This window comes from Zonotrichia albicollis, chromosome 6, assembly GCF_047830755.1.
Source record: "Zonotrichia albicollis isolate bZonAlb1 chromosome 6, bZonAlb1.hap1, whole genome shotgun sequence".
Lineage (NCBI taxonomy): Eukaryota > Metazoa > Chordata > Aves > Passeriformes > Passerellidae > Zonotrichia > Zonotrichia albicollis.
In genome coordinates, this window is record NC_133824.1 from 48,161,575 (window position 1) to 48,179,824 (window position 18,250).

The 18,250-nt window shown below is 50.3% G+C and overlaps 1 protein-coding gene across 5 annotated transcripts in view; it reads right to left on the minus strand.

Moving 5' to 3' along the window:
• The window catches only part of DAGLA (diacylglycerol lipase alpha), a 62,750-nt gene that overhangs the window by 21,579 nt on the left and 22,921 nt on the right, over positions 1-18,250 (minus strand). For 4 of the 5 annotated variants that reach the window (XM_026798668.2, XM_005496398.4, XM_014273769.3 and 1 more), the window contains 5 exons: positions 10,256-10,394; positions 9,397-9,608; positions 7,349-7,450; positions 6,761-6,899; positions 3,410-3,497 (listed from right to left, as the gene is read on the minus strand). In XM_026798668.2, coding sequence (XP_026654469.2) covers positions 3,410-3,497; positions 6,761-6,899; positions 7,349-7,450; positions 9,397-9,608; positions 10,256-10,350 — 636 coding nt within the window. In that variant the 5' untranslated portion in view covers positions 10,351-10,394. Of the gene's footprint in view, positions 1-3,409; positions 3,498-6,760; positions 6,900-7,348; positions 7,451-9,396; positions 9,609-10,255; positions 10,395-13,061; positions 13,359-18,250 lie in introns of those variants that run through there. The other variant, XM_005496399.4, reaches the window with a different exon arrangement.

The window sequence follows — 18,250 nt, forward strand, 5'->3', positions numbered from 1 at the left end:
TCTGGAGCTCAGCCTCCCAAACAGGCGCGAGATTCCTGCAGGGAATGCCAGATCTGGACTAATCACATGATTATTGTGTCGTGTTTGTTTTCCACAGTCGCACTCGGGGGCTGGATTTGTGCCGTGTGTGGGCACCTCGACATCCAAACAGCTCATACAGGACACAGGGAGGGAAAGGGAATGGGTTTGGCCCTCTCTATTCAACAAAACAGAGAAAATGGGATGAAAACCAAGCAAATGCCAATCCAGTGCTACCTTGGAGTCATCTTTTCTCCTCTAAAGCAGAATAAAGGCCATTCCAGGAGGAAAAAACACTAATTTTGTCCTATTTAAGAGTCTCTTCAACTCTAAATTTGCCCTGGGATCCTTTTTCCCATATTTATCCCAGACCTGAGATCCTGTTGCCCAAACTTAACCCAAACCTGGGAGCCTTTCCCCAGATTTACTTCAGACCCTTTTGCCCACATTTAACTTGCCTGTACTTATTCCAGACCTAGGATCCTTCTGCCCAAATTGAAGTTGCCCAAATTTATCCCAGACCTGGGATCCTTTTGCCCATATTGCCAGGCTTTTCCAAGTTTATTTTGGATGACACCCAAGCAAAAAGGCACAAAAAGCACAACTGAGACACTGAATGCAGAATTCCCAGGAATGAAGGTGACCAAACCCAAAAAAGGAGGGACAGAAATGGAAGTGACCTGAGAGGGTCAAGCAAGGCTCTAGAGCAGAGGGACAAAGATATTTTGGAGAAATGTCCTTTTTCCACTTTTTGCTCTGTGCTACAAGAAAAGAAAACCACGAGAACTTACAGTAGAATATTTTGGGAGGCTGGAGAGGGGCTGGAATGTGGGTCAGTGCTGACCTGTCATTACTCCAGCCTAAAGACAAGGATGATCCAGAGGCTGGAGCAACAAAACGTGGAGCTGTACCCACCAATGATCCATATTTGACTCCTGCCATCCAAAACTTTTCCTACAAGGATGATCACAGCCTTACCTGAACCTTTACCCTGTGTTTTCATAGTATCCTTTATCCAGCATCAAAACCCACAAGACTGGAGTGTTGTGGAAACCCTGAGCACTCCAGGACGGGATTTCTCCTCTCCCTTCTTTGACCATCAAGACAGTAAATCCCTTCTCTTCCCTGCAGGAATGACCTACATCCTTTTATCCCTGCCAAACTCCTGGCATGTGGGATGACTTTCAGTCATTTTTCACTTCCCTACAAAAGCCAGTTAAATCCCCATTAAGAACTGGGGCTCCAGGTGCCAACTCTCTGTGCCAGCAGTGCCTTTGGAAAGCCACCGGCATTCCAACCGCAGTATCCTTGAAATCCTGACCTCATCAATCCTAGCATGGCTCCTGCAAGCTCACAAGAAATGCCAAGAGCCTCCAAAGGAAACAGGACAAACACCCATTAATCCAAAGTGGCAGCTCCAGCCCTGGATGCTGTGACAAAAAAAGGCCCTGATGGAAGTTCAGTGCATATTTTCCGCTCCAAAGGAACAGCTTTTTCTGGGAACACCTGACATTATTCCTGTTTGTCCACCTGGAGTGCTCTGCTACAAACCCTGAAGGCTCTGAGGCTTCAGACTTCACCCCAGATCCTTTCCCCAAAGCCATGTCCATCCCATAAAACACTTTTCCAGCCCAGAGGACAACGATCCTCTCCTGCTACTTTTTTTATTTTTTTCCATGGGGTGTGGGATGGGCAGCAATGGATTCATTTCTGATCCATTACGTGCTCATTCATTCCACACGCTGCCATGCCAGGACACAACATCAGGGCTTGTTCCTGCAGAGAAAAGAGGCTGGAAATTGCTCAAAAGCTGGATGTAAAGTGGAAATTCAACAGCACGAGGAATGTGAGGCATTTGGAATCCACTTTTATTCCAAGCTTAACAAAAAAGAGAAGCAGTCACTGCAAAATGGAAAGTTTGTTAAAAAGAACTCGAAATATTTGGAATACTTTTGCAATCCTGAATAAAATGGGAGTTGTTCAGGGCATTCAGGTGTCTGTCAGGGCTCTCTCTCCCAGGAAACAGAATCCACACTGTGCCTCAGGGCAGGAGTCTCCAGCACCCTGGCGAGGTGACCTGGATGTGCTCTCAGGGAGAAGGGAAGAGTCTCTGCTCTGGAGCACCAAGGAAAAGCTGCTGTGGGAGCTGCCAGGGCACAAAGCTCCCTTGGTTTCAGTTTTCCAGACGGATTTCCAGATGGATTTCCCCTGCAGATAAGCTGGGAGCTGGCAGGCCTGAGCTTGAACTTCCCAGAAGGACATTCCCAAGGAACATGGTGGCATTTCAGCCAGGGAAAGGGATCCTGGGAGGGGCAGCATTCTGGGATACAGTGCTGGACTTCTGCACAAGGACTGTGACAATTCCTGAAGCCTTCTACACTCTGAAAGCTGCACCTGTAGACAATTCCACAGCACTCCCTAAGAAATGCTGTTAATCCAATATTCATCACCTGGGAAGAACAAACGTTCACCTGACTCTCCTTTATTTTTCCACTTTCCCTTTGGAGTTTTCCATCCCTGTCTCATTTCTCTTCCTCTCCACGTTCACATCCCTTCCAGTGTGCTCCTTTTCCCGCTGCATCCTTTTGGAGCACGAACTCTGGGCTATATTTAGTGAGGACACGGCGGCTGTGGTCGGTCCCTTGGTGTTTTCCCTGTCATTTTCCGTGCCCTTCTAACTGGAGTTAAACGTCTGGGCGGATTTTTTGGCCACTGCTGGTTTTGTTGGAATGTCCTTGATAAATCCCAGCTTTTTCCCTGAGAGGTTGTAACTAATTCAGAGCTCAGTGTCTGCAAGTACACAAATCTCCTGATTTTTATGACTTTCTCCTCCCTTTGGGAACAACTCCCTGGTTCTCCTGGCTCCTTCAGGAGTCCTCAAACAGTCAGAATTTTAACTGACTTAGTTAAATCAAAAGCCAACTTTTCAAGCTCCAAAGTTTGACTTGCCTCTCCAGCAGGTCCTCTGGAATGCTGGTGAATGCCACCCTCAGGCACAAACCTGCTCCTAGTGATTCTAAGCAGAATGGAATGATAACTTTTGGGGAAGGAGTTTCAAGGCCTTTACCCTTCCCCGCTAGAGAACAGCAAGGGAAAATCCCAATGGCAGCACATGAAAATTCCCAGTGACCTTCACGTGGACCTATGGATTAGACCTTTTTTGATTGTCAGGAGATCCAGAAGGATTTTGGTGATTTTTCCAGGTTTTTGTTTTTCCATTTCCAAATTCTCCTCCTTAAGGGTGTGAGATTGATGGAAACAACAGGAGAAAGTGCTCAGGAAGGGGCTGATAAAGGGAAATGGGAGCTGCCCAGGAAGTGCTAACCTGAGAGAAAACAGGGATTTCTCCCACTGATATTCTGACTCCCAACAGGAGATTTTTGGTACCCACCGACTGGGAGTCCTTTGTCCGTGTGCAGCACAGGAACACCTTGAGCCTGCGTGTCCAGCTGCTGGCTTGACCCTCTTCCAAGCGGTGTCTGGGAATAAAGGGGAGAGCAGGAATGTGAGGAGAGGCAGAACATGGTGTAAGATCCAACATGGAGTGGCACAGGCTGTGCTGTCCCTGGAAAGATGGGATGAGGTTCCCCCAATCTTCCTTTTCTCCAGACTGAGCCCCCTGAGCTCCCTCAGCCACCCCTGGTGCTCCAGCTCCATTCCCTTCCCTGGATATGCTCCAGAGAAGCGTGAATCCACAGGATCAAGCACTGTGTTTGGATACCTGGTATCCAAACATCCATCCTGCCTGAATGGGATGCATGGAATGAAGTTCCTGTTGCAATTTGGCAGCTGCTCCATGTGCCAGGATGTGCAACCACTCAGGAGGAAAAATTTACCTCAGGGTGAGGGAGTGGGAATGGCACAAGAGACCCTGAGCATTTCAGACATGCAAATTTTCCCAATCACAGAATCAAGGAATGCTATGGGTTGGAAGGGACTTTTAGGATCATTGTGTTCCACCCCCTGCCACAGAAGTAGGGATTGACTCTGTGCCAGAGTGCCAAGCTCCCTGAAGTCCACAGTTCCTCTTTTTTTAAGGGAAACACAGATTTAATCCATGCCAGAGGAATCCAAAATAAAACATCACTCCATTTTCTGGCAGGGTATCCCATCAGGATAAGCCCAAGTCCAGAAAGTGGTTTGCACCTGGAAGGAAAAGATGCTGGCAAAGGAATATTTGCTTGAAATGGAAGGAGCAGATCCCACAGGGATCCATCAGCTCCTGCCTGAGTATCTGAAAACAGCTCTCCATAACCTTTCAGAAGAGGAATGGGAATATGAGTGGCAGCAGGGCTTTGCTCCCCCAGATTCCAAAGAACTCCAGAATTTCCCTGGCGGGGTTCAACAACCAAGTGCACTCTGAGCTGTTTTCCCTCCATCTTTTCCCAAATTCTTTCTTCCTAACTTCCACACGTTCAGTAGGAGCTCCAAAGCTCCATGGAAAAGCCTTGGCACAGCAAGCCAAGCCTTTTATTGGGTTGTTTCTTTTTCCCAGCCCACACACACCACGATGCCACTGGGAAAGGAAAACCACCGTGGGACACAATCCAGCCAGGCAGAGAACTTCCTCATCTATTCCTTGGAAAGGATTTCTTTCAGCAAGAGGGAGAAGTTCGGAATGTATCCTTTGGAAACAATTGTTTGAGCAGTGAACAGTCACATTTGATGTTTGTTTTTCACATCATAGCCCACAGCGTTTGCTTGTTAACAGCTGTTAACATTCCCTTTCCAGAGGGAAAAATCCATGAACAGCAGGAACAAGCTCTCCATAAATACTGCAGGCCTGGAGGGAAAAACTCAGCCAAGGGAGAAAGGCCTTCACTCAGCTTTCTGAGATCTCAAAATTCCCCACAGAGGAGAGAATTTTGGGTTTGGTTTGAATTTACATGTGCAAGCTGTGGAGCTCAGATTTACTTTAGAAAAATCATCAAGAATTCTGTAACGGTTTGGGATGGAAGGGAGCACAAAGCTCATCCCGTTTCAGTCCCTGCCATGGGCAGGGACAGCTCCCACTGTCCCAGATTGCTCCAAGCCCCATTCAGCCTTGGACATTTCCAGGGATGGAGTAGCCACAGCTGCTCTGGGAAAACCATTCCAGTGCCTCACCACTCTCACAGGAAAGAATTTTTTTCCTGGGATGCAGTACATCCACAGTATCATCCTTCTTATCTTCCTGGGAATGTCCTGATTCCAAGCAGCAATCACCATGCTAGGCACTAATTCCAAATATTTCAGGCCATTGTAACACATTGGAAAGGTCAGGAGGAATATCTGGCTTTCCACAAAAAAACCCAGGCTCCTTCTCACAGAACTTGATGCACTATCCTTAGAAAAGACCATTTTCCCTCAAAAGGGACCTCATTCCAAGTCATTGGAATACAAAAAATACACAAACCCAATGAAAAATGGGATATTTATGGAGTGGTTTTTGAAAGCTTCATTTTTTATCCCTCGGATCCTGATGCCCTCCAAAGCCACATTCCTCAAGGACAGTCACAAATCAAAGGAAACAAAGCCTGTTTGTGTGGTCCCCTACTGGAAAAAATCCTTCAGAAAAAGCTCTGCTTGGTGAAAAAAAGCTTTTTCTCTCCCCATCTGGGGAGCTCCAAGATGGAATCAACTCTTAATTAAAAGATTCAACTGCCAACACAAATGGAATTGTTCCTTGGCCAAGACTAAATAGGAGAAACCTCAGGGCAAAAGGTTGGATTTTGGAGAGGAAAATAAAGGAAGAAAGGGGATTTGGAAGGAGATGCTGCCTCAAAGTAAGGAAAATTTAAGCACACACTCAGTGTTTCCACGGAAAACACTGCTATGGGATACGGACAAACAGGTTGTTGTGGTCAGCAGGGTCCATGAGGATCCTCAAATCCAGTAATTAAGGCAGAATCCAGCTGGATTCTGCATGGCTTTGCTTCCTTTGGATGCAGGTGCCCACACACAGCACCTGACAGGGAGCTGCATCCTCCCAAAATCCCCTTCAGTGGAGCAGAATGGTCCCTGCAGCAAGGCAAGGAGAGGGGCAAGATCCCAAAAAATCAGGACACCCTTCCAGAAACCTTGCCTTGGGAAGCTGTGGTGGCCCCATCCCTGGAAGTGTTCCAGGACAGCTTGGACAGAGCTTGGAACAACCTGGCATAGTGCAATGTGCCCCTGCCCAAGGCTTAAAGGGCTTTAAGATCCCTTCCAACCCAAACCATCCTGGAATTCCCTGGCTTGAGGAGGATTTTGGGTGCCTGTAGCCATAAGAACACAGCACTGGTAATGCTGAAACCCTTCATTGGTTCTTTCCTTAAATCTCTGTGTCCTTGGATAGAAGGGAAATTCAGTCTGCTGTGAAGACAGGCTGGGAGAGCTGGGAATGTTCAGCCTGGACAAGAGAAGGCTCTGGAGAGATCTTAAAGTGCCTGAAGTGGATCCAAGAGAGCTGGAGAAGGACTTTGGACAAGAGGCTGGAAGGACAGGACAATGGGAAATGGCTTCCCACTGACAGAGAGAAGGCAGGGACAGATGGGATATTGGGAAGTGATGCTTCCCTGTGAGGGTGGTGAGGCCCTGGAACAGATTTCCAAGAGAAGCTGTGGATGCCCCATCCTTGGAAGCATCCAAGGCCAGGCTGGAGCTACCTTTTCTAGTGGAAAGCATCCCTGCGCATGACAGGGGGTTGGAATTCCATGATCTTTAAGGTCCCTTGCACCCAAGGCACCCTGGAATTCCGGGATCCCAGGGAATGCTGCCTCACCTGAGGTTGTAGGTCCTTAGGTTGCGCTGCCGGCGCTTGGTGGCACGGAGCTTGACGAAGGTGCGTCCCGTGGGATCGAAGACACACAGCACAGTGATGCACACACTCAGGATCACCACCCAGTTGCACACCACCATTCCTGAAAAAAAAAAAAAAACAAAACAGGAGTCACGTGCTCTGGCCCTTACTTCCCATCCCAAAAGGAAATCCTCTGGAAAGGCTTTTAAGCCACAGCTGGATGAGTCTTCCGGCTGTTTTATGGGGCCATTAAATGCTCCCTGAGCATCCGGGGCTGCACCATTAACATCACCCCCACCAGGAGACTGGGAAAGGCTTCCAGGAAAACAGTAAAACCATTCTGAAGAGCAAGAGCAGAATTTACAGACTGCCCTTCCCTGGGAACACAGATCCCTGCCCGAGCGCCGGCAGCACAGGCAGATGAATGGAAGGACTGTTCCGAGCAATAAACAGGAAAACAAGCCCCACATTGACAGCTCCCAGCCACTTCCCAGAGTCAATTGGCACAGGGGAATGAAGGATGCCCGCCAATCTGTCGGAATGCTCCCAAGCCACATTCCAGCTCCGTACCCAGGGTGACACTCTTGGCTGTGATGTCGTTGCAGGAGGTGTAGTACTGTGTCAGCCACACGATGCCCACGATGGCGTACACGAACTCAATCACCAGGATCGCTGGAAAAAATGGGAACAGCACGGATGACAGCAGCCTCTTCCCTAAGGATGAGCTCCTCTTCCCATTTTCTCGCAAGCAATAGGTATAAAAACGCTTTGGAAGGGGATGTGTAAGGAGATGAGCCTAAAGTGTGACATGTTCCAAACGGCTCCGAAAAAATGGGATCGTGGAGGGGTCAGCGCCCTTGGTTGTGTCACAGGTATGAATCAGAGATCCAGACCTTCCTCCCACGCTGCTGGAAAGACTCCCTGAGGCAGCAGGAATGACAGGACCCAAACCTTAACTACCTCAGACAGCTGGCCTGACTCACGGATCCAAAATATGTGAGTGTGTGGATCCAGGATTAATCCTGCTCACTATGCTTAGCAAACATTCTCAGCACCTTTGCAGCCCTTCCCATAACAGTTCCAAGGAGACAGCGCCTAAGGAGCTCCTCAGTTTTGCATGTGACTGACAGCAAACTAGAAACTGGGGATTAACAGTGCTTCCCTGGAACAACAAAAGCTGGGAAACTGCTCTGAAGTGCCCATCCTCCCACTTTCTCCCCAGAATTCCAAAGGACACGTGGGCAATCAGGTGTGGAGAAGGTGAATACCTTGCTTGGGATTGCTTAAATTTTGGTGGAGCTGAGACTAAATCCAGCCTGGCTTATCCCACTTGCCCTCCTTATCTCCTGCTGGCACAGAATCTTTCCTTAAGTGGCTTTGCTACAGACCTGGAAAGACCAGTTCCAGGAGACAGAGCTTTCCTGGGCAAGGAATCAGGGCTCGGAGTGGTTCCTGATAAACCCAATTTATGCCTGAGTTAGGTTTTGCTTCCCTTGGCTCCTCTCCCCTTTGCCTGCTGCAGGACAGGAGCAGCAGGAGCAGGGATGAGGCATTCCCAGGTTCACATTAGAGTTAATTCCCTAAATTCCTCTGCATTAAACAGCACACGCTTAAATTGGGATAGTCACATGGACCTTGCCCACGCACTGGTCACGCTCCCACTTCCATCAGCACAACTGATCAACCACCAGGAGTAAAATACCCAGGAAAAAGGGAATACAAGACCCAAAATCCAGAGGAAATCCCACTCCTGAGCACACAGAGAGTTTAAGGAAGAAGAAGGGATGTTTTGGGGGGGCAGGAAAACCTTTCTTTGGACTCTCCCTACCTCCTTTGCCCCACTTAGTCTGGTTTTAACAGAAACTGCCAGGCTCTCCAGGCTTCCCTAGGGAGACTGGCTGGGAAGCTGGAGAGGGAGATTTGTTTGCTGTTTGCGTTAATGGCTTGCACTGAGCATTCCAAGTCTTCCAGACTGAGCTTTCAAGCAAGGTTATCCTTATTTTAGTGGATTCTGCAGGAAAACAACCCAGCAAAAAGCAGGGATGCAAATGGACGATTTGTTTGGAATGGATTTGGCTCTGAATCCCTCAAGATTTTTCTCCTAAAACCTTTCATTTGGCACAGAAAAATCTGATTAAATTTCTGTACCTGGAAGGCAACGGAATCCAGGGAAAACAAGCTAAAAGGGAATGAGGGATCAAGGAATAACTCTCTTCCCTGCTCTAGTTTTTGGAGAGGGAACAAGAGGAATTGCTTATAGGAAGATAAAGGGAGTGAGCAGGTAGAAAACCTCTTTTGCTCCCAGTGCCTGGAGGGATGAATCAGGTGAGTCAAGAGGCAACACCTCAGGGTCAGAACCCTTGGGATTTATGCCTCTATCCTTGGAAAACGTAGTGGGGGAAAGAGAAACAGAAGGGGAGCAGATTCCATGAGGGAAAAGGAGGCTATTTGGGACATCGCCCGCCAGTCTGACAGCCGTGACAAGGCGCAGCCTATGGATTCATCGGGATGCACGGCACATCCTGGCAGCCATCTGGCCGTGCCAGAGGAGCCCCAGAGGCAGGGAGAGGAGGCTCCAGGGCAGAGCACGGGGAAGCGCAGAGGCTCCGGCCGCTTACCCAGTCGCACATAGAGGACGTACTGCATGGAGTCCCGCGGCTCCGTGTACAGGATGCTCCCGCGCATGCTGAGCCAGATGATGGCCAGCTCGGCGATCATGCAGCTCAGCAGGATCCCCAGGTAGCCCCGGCCGTGGTCCACCAGGTTCAGGGAGCACGTCTCGTTGGGATTGTACACCAGCCCGAAGAGCACCACCGAGAGGATCACAAACCTGCCGGGCAGGAAAGCCAAGGAAACCATGGAATATCCCACAGCTGCTTCTCTCCTCAGTGTCCCACAGCTCCTTACGTTATTCTTCATTTGGGCCCCAAACCCCCACAAACCATCCAGAGGCCCTGCTACCCCCATCAGAATCATTTCATCCATGTCACATTATCCCATGGGATTTGCCACTCCAGAGAAGTCGTGGCTGCCACATCCCTTGGAAGTGTTCAAGGGCAAGTTGGACGGGGTTTGGAGCAACCTAGGATGTGGGAGCCATCCTTGCCCATGGTAGGGGGTTGGAATTGGATGGTCTTTAAGGCCTCTTCCAACCCAAACCATTCCAGAATTCCATGCCTGTTTTGCCTGAGCTTCTGTACAGAAACACAGCCCAAAATTCTAGTGGAGAATCTTGAGCAGCACAGGAGGATAACAAAAAGCACTGGTCAGGCTCTTTGGAACTAGGCTAGAACTTGGAACAGAGCTTAGCTGGAAAATGGGAACAGAAGCTGGAAAAATGTTGGTGTTCATCAGGAATGTCCCAACCAAACTTTCTGGCCCCATGTAGAATTTCCAGGGAGAATTTCCAGGCGTGCCAGAAATAGCCAGAAGAATTCCTGGGTGAATTCCAAGCATCCTTGTGCCCTTCTCACTTACCAGGTGGTGTGAAGGAGGAAGAGGAAGACGGCTGGCAGAACCAGGTCATCGCTGCCCACAGACCAGCGCCGGCGGAACACGACAATCCCTGGCATGGCTGGCGGGTCCCGGGAAGTTCAGCAGGCACAGCACTCACCTCCTGGAAAAGAATGGAAGCAAAGCTGCTGCTGAGCCTCTCCAGCCCCTTCTGGAGAGCCCCACAACCTGGGAGCCATCCTGATTTATCCCAGAGCTGCTTCCTTCCAGCACCAGGGGGCATGGCATGCTCGGGAAGGAGGGCTGGGATTTGAAGGAGTGGGAAGTATTAGGTGAAGCCGGTGTGTAACTCCTCCAGATCCACTTCATGGGATTACCTGGAATCCTGTTAGGCTGTGATAGTGAGCAGCCACTGTGGGATTTGGGACAGGTCATCCTGGCCTCAAATCTCTGGAAAACCCTGTTACTGTGTTTTTCCATGCACAAACCTGCTGCCAGGCTGTTGTTGTCCAACAATTTTCCCCCCCACACTTGGCTCAGGAAGCCAAAATATCCATTAACAGCCAGTGACAGCATCTGGGGAACTATAGACTGGCTCCCAACTGCACTTTCAGTGAGGATATTGGCTCCTAGGAGATCTCCCCCTGGACCAGCAGGAGCATCCTGCCAGCTCCACATCTCCGTCGCATCCGCACCGGCCCTGACAGGCACGACCAATTCCAAGGTGGAAGATTGAGGAGCTGCTGTTCCTCCCTGGGTTTTGTTTGTGCTCCTATTTTTAGGGCTTCCCAAACCCTTTGGAAAATAGAAACAGGAGTGGTGCAAAGTCACGAGACTGCACAGGGCGCTCCAGCCTCCTCCAGCACAGCCATCCCACTCCATCCCAGCTGGCCATACTCCAAACTGCTCCAGAGGGACTCTGGCAGCACACCTTATCCCACTCCTGCCTTCCTGGCTCAACACATGACCCACTACCAGGAATTCTTCTTGGTTTTGACAAATCCAGGATGGTGTCTTTGCACTCTTTCCACAGACACCAGGGATTTCTGGATTGGAGGATTAGTCCTGTGCCTCTTTCCATGCCCTAATCTCTGTCCCACTTCTTACCTGTGCTACCAGGGAATGCTCCACCTCACCTGTGCCCCTCTGCTCCAAGCTCTCCTAATTGATCCATCTCAGTTCCCAACTCCTCCAACCTCCCAATTCCCACATCCAAGCACTGCTGCTGGAGTGCTCCACCCATGATCTGTGGTGGCCATGCTGTTCCAAAGCTGCACTTGCAAATCCCTAAGTGCTCTTGGATTTTTGCCTCTGGGAACCCAACAGCAGACAACTAAGTGTCCTCATCCATTACTCACAACAGGATTTCTGACAGCATTCCCAAAGGAATATTACCTGCAATACTTCCTGTACCAGGCAAAAAAAAAAACCCACACTTGGATATGATGCCCCTAATTTAGTGTTGTGAGTAAAACAAATTAGAAAGGAGAGGACATCCATAGAATTCCAGCATAGCTTGGATAGGAAGGGATCTTGAAGATTATCCAGTTCCACCTCCCTGTCATGGATTGGGACAGCTCCCACCAGTCCAGGCTGCTCATGATTTAAACTAAGTTGAACCCTCCAGATAACACAAATGTTGGGTTTGAGACAGCCCATGGCACCAATTCCTGCCCTGTCCCACTAAATCCAACCCAGCAGTCAGGTGTGGTTACCCCACCACTTCCCAGAATATTCCAAACCCAGAGTCTTCTCTCCTGGGGCAACACCCACATTCACTGGGATGGATCTTCCAACCCATTTCAGCCACCCATTACTGAAAACCAACACAATCCCCTCAAATTCCAGGAGATTCCATAGTTAACAGGCCGCTTCCAGCTTGTCACTCAGTTGAAAGAAACGCTCCACTCCACAAACAAAGCAAATGCGAAATTCCAACGCCATTTGGATTCCCACTTCCTCAGCACCGAATAATCAGAGCACTGGGTACATTCCAGCTATACCTTCACTCCTTTGGCCATCTGGAGACTGCCTGCCAGCCCCATCGTGCCTGTCATTCACCACCCAGGACAGCTGGGATATCACAAACCCTGGATACACCTCCAGCACCTCCCAGCCCAGCTCCGTTCCCATCATCCCTCGGCTGTGTCCCACCAACGCGCCTTCCGGAACTCTTCCACCCCTCCAGTTGGGCTCTCCCAGTTCCCAGCACCCTCTCCCAGTTTGAGAAGCAGGATATCAACGACAGCAACAAATATCCAATGTGGATTCCTTATCCACGGCAACAGATGGGGACAGAGCGGAGAAGGCTGTCACTCACTGTCACATATGGGAATACTCACTGTGGAACTGTCACTCCACTTACCAGGCTCCCAGGGCAGGAACATTCCCAATTTATTCCCATAGATTCCTGAATTTAGACCAGGAGGTTTGGGGCTCTGCCCCTGCTTTGGAAAGGAGGGAGATGATGGAAGGCCTGAGGCTGAAAAACCCACCAGAAAAAGCTCTCACTGTGAGGACTGTTCAGCTTCATTCCAGCACAGCATATCCCAGGAACTGTTTTAAGATGCTGAAGATACGATCCAGCAGAGGAACTGGGAGGACCGGAAGGCTGGAGTGCAAAGAGCCCTGAGACCACTGACCCCGGCTCTGTGACAGCAAGAACCTCACACTGCCCCTAAAACTGCTGCAAAGAGCCAAACATTCCCAGGATCTTGAAAGCTGAATCCCGGTACAAGCAGCCCCAAGCTCCCAATGCTGAAAAAAGGGAAGCACATGCACAAGGAGCCCCCTGAGAGCTGGGCAAGACCTAGGGAAGCAGGAACCTTACATGGCATGTGGTCCAGCCGCTGCGCATCCTCCTCTCCCAGAAGGGTATTTCAGGAAAAGTGCATATCCAGGGAGACAGGCATCACAAGCTCAGGAGGGAACAGCAAACTCTTCCTGCAGCCATTGAAAATCCCACTCGGCAAAGGGAAGCACGGCGTGGGAACTGGGATCTGCCTGCCGACAGTGCCGGGCATCATCCTCAGAGCAAGTCCCTCCCTGCACCTCATTTATCCACCGGGAATGCCGAGAGCCAGAGGTCGTGACTCCCCGTTCCACACCCCCCAGCACCCTCTGGAAGGAAGTGACATCATCCCTATTCTGAGGAGATTGTACGTGGATTGTGGGAAGGAGGACTGGGAGCGAGAGCGGGCGATGCTGTCAGAGATGCGGAGCCGGGAGAGGAGGGAAACCCTGGAGCGGCACAAACCTCCGCCCTGTTCCCACCGGGAAAGCGGGAGCGCTGCCGGGAGCCCTCGGACACAGCCGTGGCACAGGGCTGGGAAAGGCTCCTGGCCACCGACTGTCCCAGTGAATGGCCAGGGGGAGGGGACTTGGATGGGACACAAAAGGGACACACAGAGGGGGCCACCCCGGGCACAGAAAGGAGAGACTGTTCCAGAGGAGCCTCTCCCGGCCTTTCCAGCCGTTAATTCCTTGTGACATGCTCTGGGCTATGACAGGATGTGGGGGAAGGGGAGAATTAGCTGTCTGTAGGGAAAGGCTTAGGGAAAAGAGCAAGGGAGAAAAACGCTACAGTGAGAAAACATTCCAGCTAAACCTCGGAGACTTAGGCTAATCCAACAGCCCATCCCATCTGACATGAGCCTCCTTAGGGAGAAGTGCACCAGGAAATAAAGCTGAAGGAAAAAGGCTGTGCCTGGATCCTGCATGCCAGGAGCCCACCCACACCACAGCGACACCCCCGGAGTCACCCACTCCCTCCACCCAAATCCAGGCAGGATTTGCTCCAAGCTCCCAGAATCGCAGATTCCCGAGGCACCCACACAGCCCAATGCTGCAACCCCCTGCAATCCTCATCCCTGCATCCACAGGCTCACATCCCCCTGCAATTCCCCATCCCTATATCCAAAGGTTCACAAACTCCTGTAATTCCCCATCCCTGCAAATCCCCATTCCTGCATCCACAGGCTCACAACTCCCTGCAAATCCCCAACCCTGCAATTGCTCGTCCCTGCATTCACAGGTTCACAACTCTCTGCAATTCTCCATCCCTGCATCCACAGGCTCATAACCCCCTGCAAATCCCTCTCCCTGCAATTCCCTATCCCTGCACCCACAGGCTCACAATCCCCTGCAAATTCCCAGTCCTGCATCCACATACTTACAACTCCCTGCAAATCCCCATTCCTGTATCCACAGACTCACAAACCCCTGCAATTTCCCTTCCCTGCAACCACAGGTTCACAACCACCTGCAATTCCCCATCCCTGCATCCACAGACTCATAACCCCCTGCAAATCCCCATCCCTGCATCCACAGGCTAACTCAGAATTCCCACTTCCATCACCTCAAAACCTCCCCTGGTTCCCAACCTGCTGCTGTTCAGAGCAAAAGCCAAACCCAGGCTGAAATCAGATCTGCTGTGAGTTTTCTCTCCCTCTGCCAGATCCCTGGGGATGTCTGCATGGAGGAAGCCCTGCTATCCCAATATTCCTTCCCTACCTTTTCTCTCAGGCACCTGATGGCACTTTCACAAGACCCAGGTATGACAAAGCAATCCCATCTCATCTCTGTCAGCACCCTCTCCCAGCTGGTCTCTGCAAATTCCAGAGTCCTCCAGGGTGACTCACCCAAGGAAATTCCCTCTAAACAAGCCAGATGTTTGCTTTCACTGCTCAGGGCTACAGAATTCACCAAAAAGATTGGATTTGTAGGTCTCAGTGGATGGTTGCAGGTGTTGCTAAAGGACAGAGCCCTTGGCTGTTCCACAAAAATCCAGCACCATGTCCCAGAATGCTGCCCCTCCCAGGATCCCTCTCTCTGGCTGATATGTCACCATGTTCCCCAGGAATGTCCCAGTCCCAACCTGCTGTCCCACTGGGAAGTTCAAGCCCAGGCCTGCCAGCTCCCAGCTCAACTTCTTAGGAAATGCAGCAGGAAAACCAAAACCAAAGGAGCTTTGTGTCCTGCCAGCTCCCATAGCAGCTTTTCCTCAGGAGTGATTTTCTGTTCCAGAGCAGAGGTGCTTCCCTTCTCCCTGAGAGCACATCCAGGTCACCTTGCCCAGGTGCTGGAGACACCTGTCCTGAGGGCACAGCATGGATGCTGCATCCTGGGTTTTCACTCTGCAGGATAACACAGTTCACTTCCCTAACCAACAGAATTGTGGTCCCATCAATCACCCCAAATACTTCCTTCCCTCGCCAACATGTCCCATATGGGCTTCCATTCCAGGCTGGACCATTCCCTTGCAGCTCCCAGAACCCTGCTGTTCCCACCAAGCACTTACTGAACTTGACGGAAATCATCAATTCCAGCTTGGATCCAACCCCACCAGGCCCCATCCAGCTGTTCTGAAGGGTTTTAAATGAGGCTCTTTCTGTTTCTGAGTTGGCTTCTCACAATCTGGGAATTGTTCTCGCCTTCCAGGGAGAAGGGGGATGGGTCACATCCATACAGAATGTCCTGAAGCTGGCCAGAGGAATTTGCATGGAGCAAATCTGCTCTCAAGCCAGGCTGGGAGAGCTGGGATAGCTCAGCCCAGAGAGGAAAAGGCTCTAGGGAGCCTTAGAGCCTCTTGCAGTGCCTAAGGGGGCTCCAAGAGAGATGGAAAGAGCCTTTGGAATAGGGCATGGAGGGACAAGACAAGGGGGAATGGCCTCCCACTCACATGGTGTGGGTTTGGATTGGATCTTGGGAAGAAAACCTTCCCTGTGAGAGTGGTGAGGCCCTGGCATGGATTTCCCAGAGAAGTTGCGGCTGCCTCAAGCCTGGAAGTGACAAGTCCAGGCTGGACAAAGCTTGGAGCAACCTGGGATAGTGGGAGGTGTCCTTGTCCACAGCAGGGGGTAGAATGGGATGAGCATTCCGTGTCCTTTCTAAACGAAACCATTCCAGGATTGAATACAAGAGGGGACAAATTCCACAGCACCAAAGGAAGGCAAATCCTTTCTGCCATTTCCAAGGGGCAGGAAGTATCTGCTGCAAGCAGGGCCTGCAGGAATTGCAGGGAAAGCTCTTCCCAGGGGAAAGAAGGCACAGCAGCTGCCGGAAGCTTGTGAGGAGAGCTCTGCCCTCACCGGAGGTGATTAAGGGAACAGACCCCTACTTTAAGGAATATTCCATGGATTCATGGAAATATGGTTCTCCATTTAAGAACCATATTTATAAGCAAATCCCAGGCAGAGATCACTGGCAAAAATCAATGGGGATTAGAATTTTGGGATATCTTCATGGCTCCTTTGAATATTCTCCTTGATAATATCCCATTTTCCAAGGAGAATGGAATAAAAAGAGTCAGTAGCAGAGCCAGGGAATGAAGCTTGGAGACAGGAAAGGTTCAAAGAGCCTCCTGTGGCTTGGCACACTTTGGATGTGGCTCCCTCGGGATAAGGCCATGGCACCACAGTCACCTCCACAATGTCATCGGGACAGAACTAATGGGATCAGCTTGGATCTGGAACTCCAGCACTGCCCACTGACACAAATTCCCAAAATAATCTCGGAGCATCAACTGACCTTCAAAACACAGAGAACAAGAACTTACCTGTTTGGCCCACCAGTTTAACCCTGAAATCCTGGAATAAATTCCTTGTAACTGCAATGGTGATGGACACAGGATTGGTGTAGCCACTTCCCAGTTGGCCCAGCACTGATCCATCTCCATCCCACCTCACTCCTTCCTCAGACTCCTTCCCAAAGTCCCTTTGCCATAAACACAACAAGGTGCATGTTCTCCTTGGTTAAATCCATCCCCTTTTTCCTTAACTCCAAACTCTCCTGCTTTGGGTAGAAAAAGGTCTCATGAATCCCACATTTCCCTCAAGCATGCACAACATCTCCTTTCTGTTACACTGGGAATTATTAATTTTTAATAAGGAGACTCCAGTATGCATCTCTTTGGCATGGACTCGACCGCAGCAGTGGTGTTTTCGGGAAAAATGGGACTGTCTTGCAAACCCTAATGGATTTAGTGCAAGAGGATGGACAAATCCCAAAGTGCCACTCCCAGCACTTGTTCCCTGTTAAAAGCCGGATAAGGGATTCACTGAATCAAAAAGAAACAAGGAAACTCTCCACTTTGAAATTAACCTCCTCTGAACAACTGGGACCAGTTCTGAGACTGTTCCCATGGATCCCAGTCCCAGACACCAGTGACACTGCACAACCCAATGCTCCCCTCCACTGGATATCCCTGCACCACCCCATGGGCCAGGATTTGTCCACAGCTTCACCATTAAGGCTGGAAAAGCCCTCCAAGATTGAGTCCAACCATTCCTCCAGCACTTCCAAGGCCACCTCTATCCCATGACCCCAAATGCCACATCCACATGGCTTTTAAATCCCTCTGGGTATGGGGATTCCAGCACTGGAGCCTGCTACAATGCTTTAAGACCTTTTCCATTGAGGAATTTTCTCTAATATCCAACCTAAACCTCCCCTGGTACAATTTGAGGCAATTTCTTCTCATCTGCCACTTATTCCCTGAGAGCAGAGCCTGGAGTCCCACCCGACTCCACCCTCCTGTCAGGGATTTGTGGAGAGTGAGAAGATCCCTCCTGATCCTCAGTTTTTTGCAGGCTGACTCCCCCAGCTGCTCCTTGTGCTCCAAACCCTTCCTTGGACATGGTCCAGCACCTCCATGTCCCCCTTGGTGAAGGATCCAGAGGGTTTTATTAATTCCAGCCCTCAGCAACCATCCCTGGGCATAAAGGAAGAGGTTCGTAGGGACAAGTCCATAAAGACAGGGATGACTGTGAGATACTCCAGCTGCCCAAATGCAAGGGAGAATAATACTTGGAAAGGGATGGAAAAGCCTCACTCACACCTCCAAGATTCCCAGGACTTCTCTCCTTGACCTCGACAAAAGCACACCTTAACTCCAGAGCTCCAGACTCATCACACTACGGAAAATCCAAAGCCTGCACAAACACCTGGCTGAGAAACAAGGGGAGCCACCCCTTTTTCAGGAACCTGGGAGTGGAGAAGGAACTGTCACACAGAGTCCCA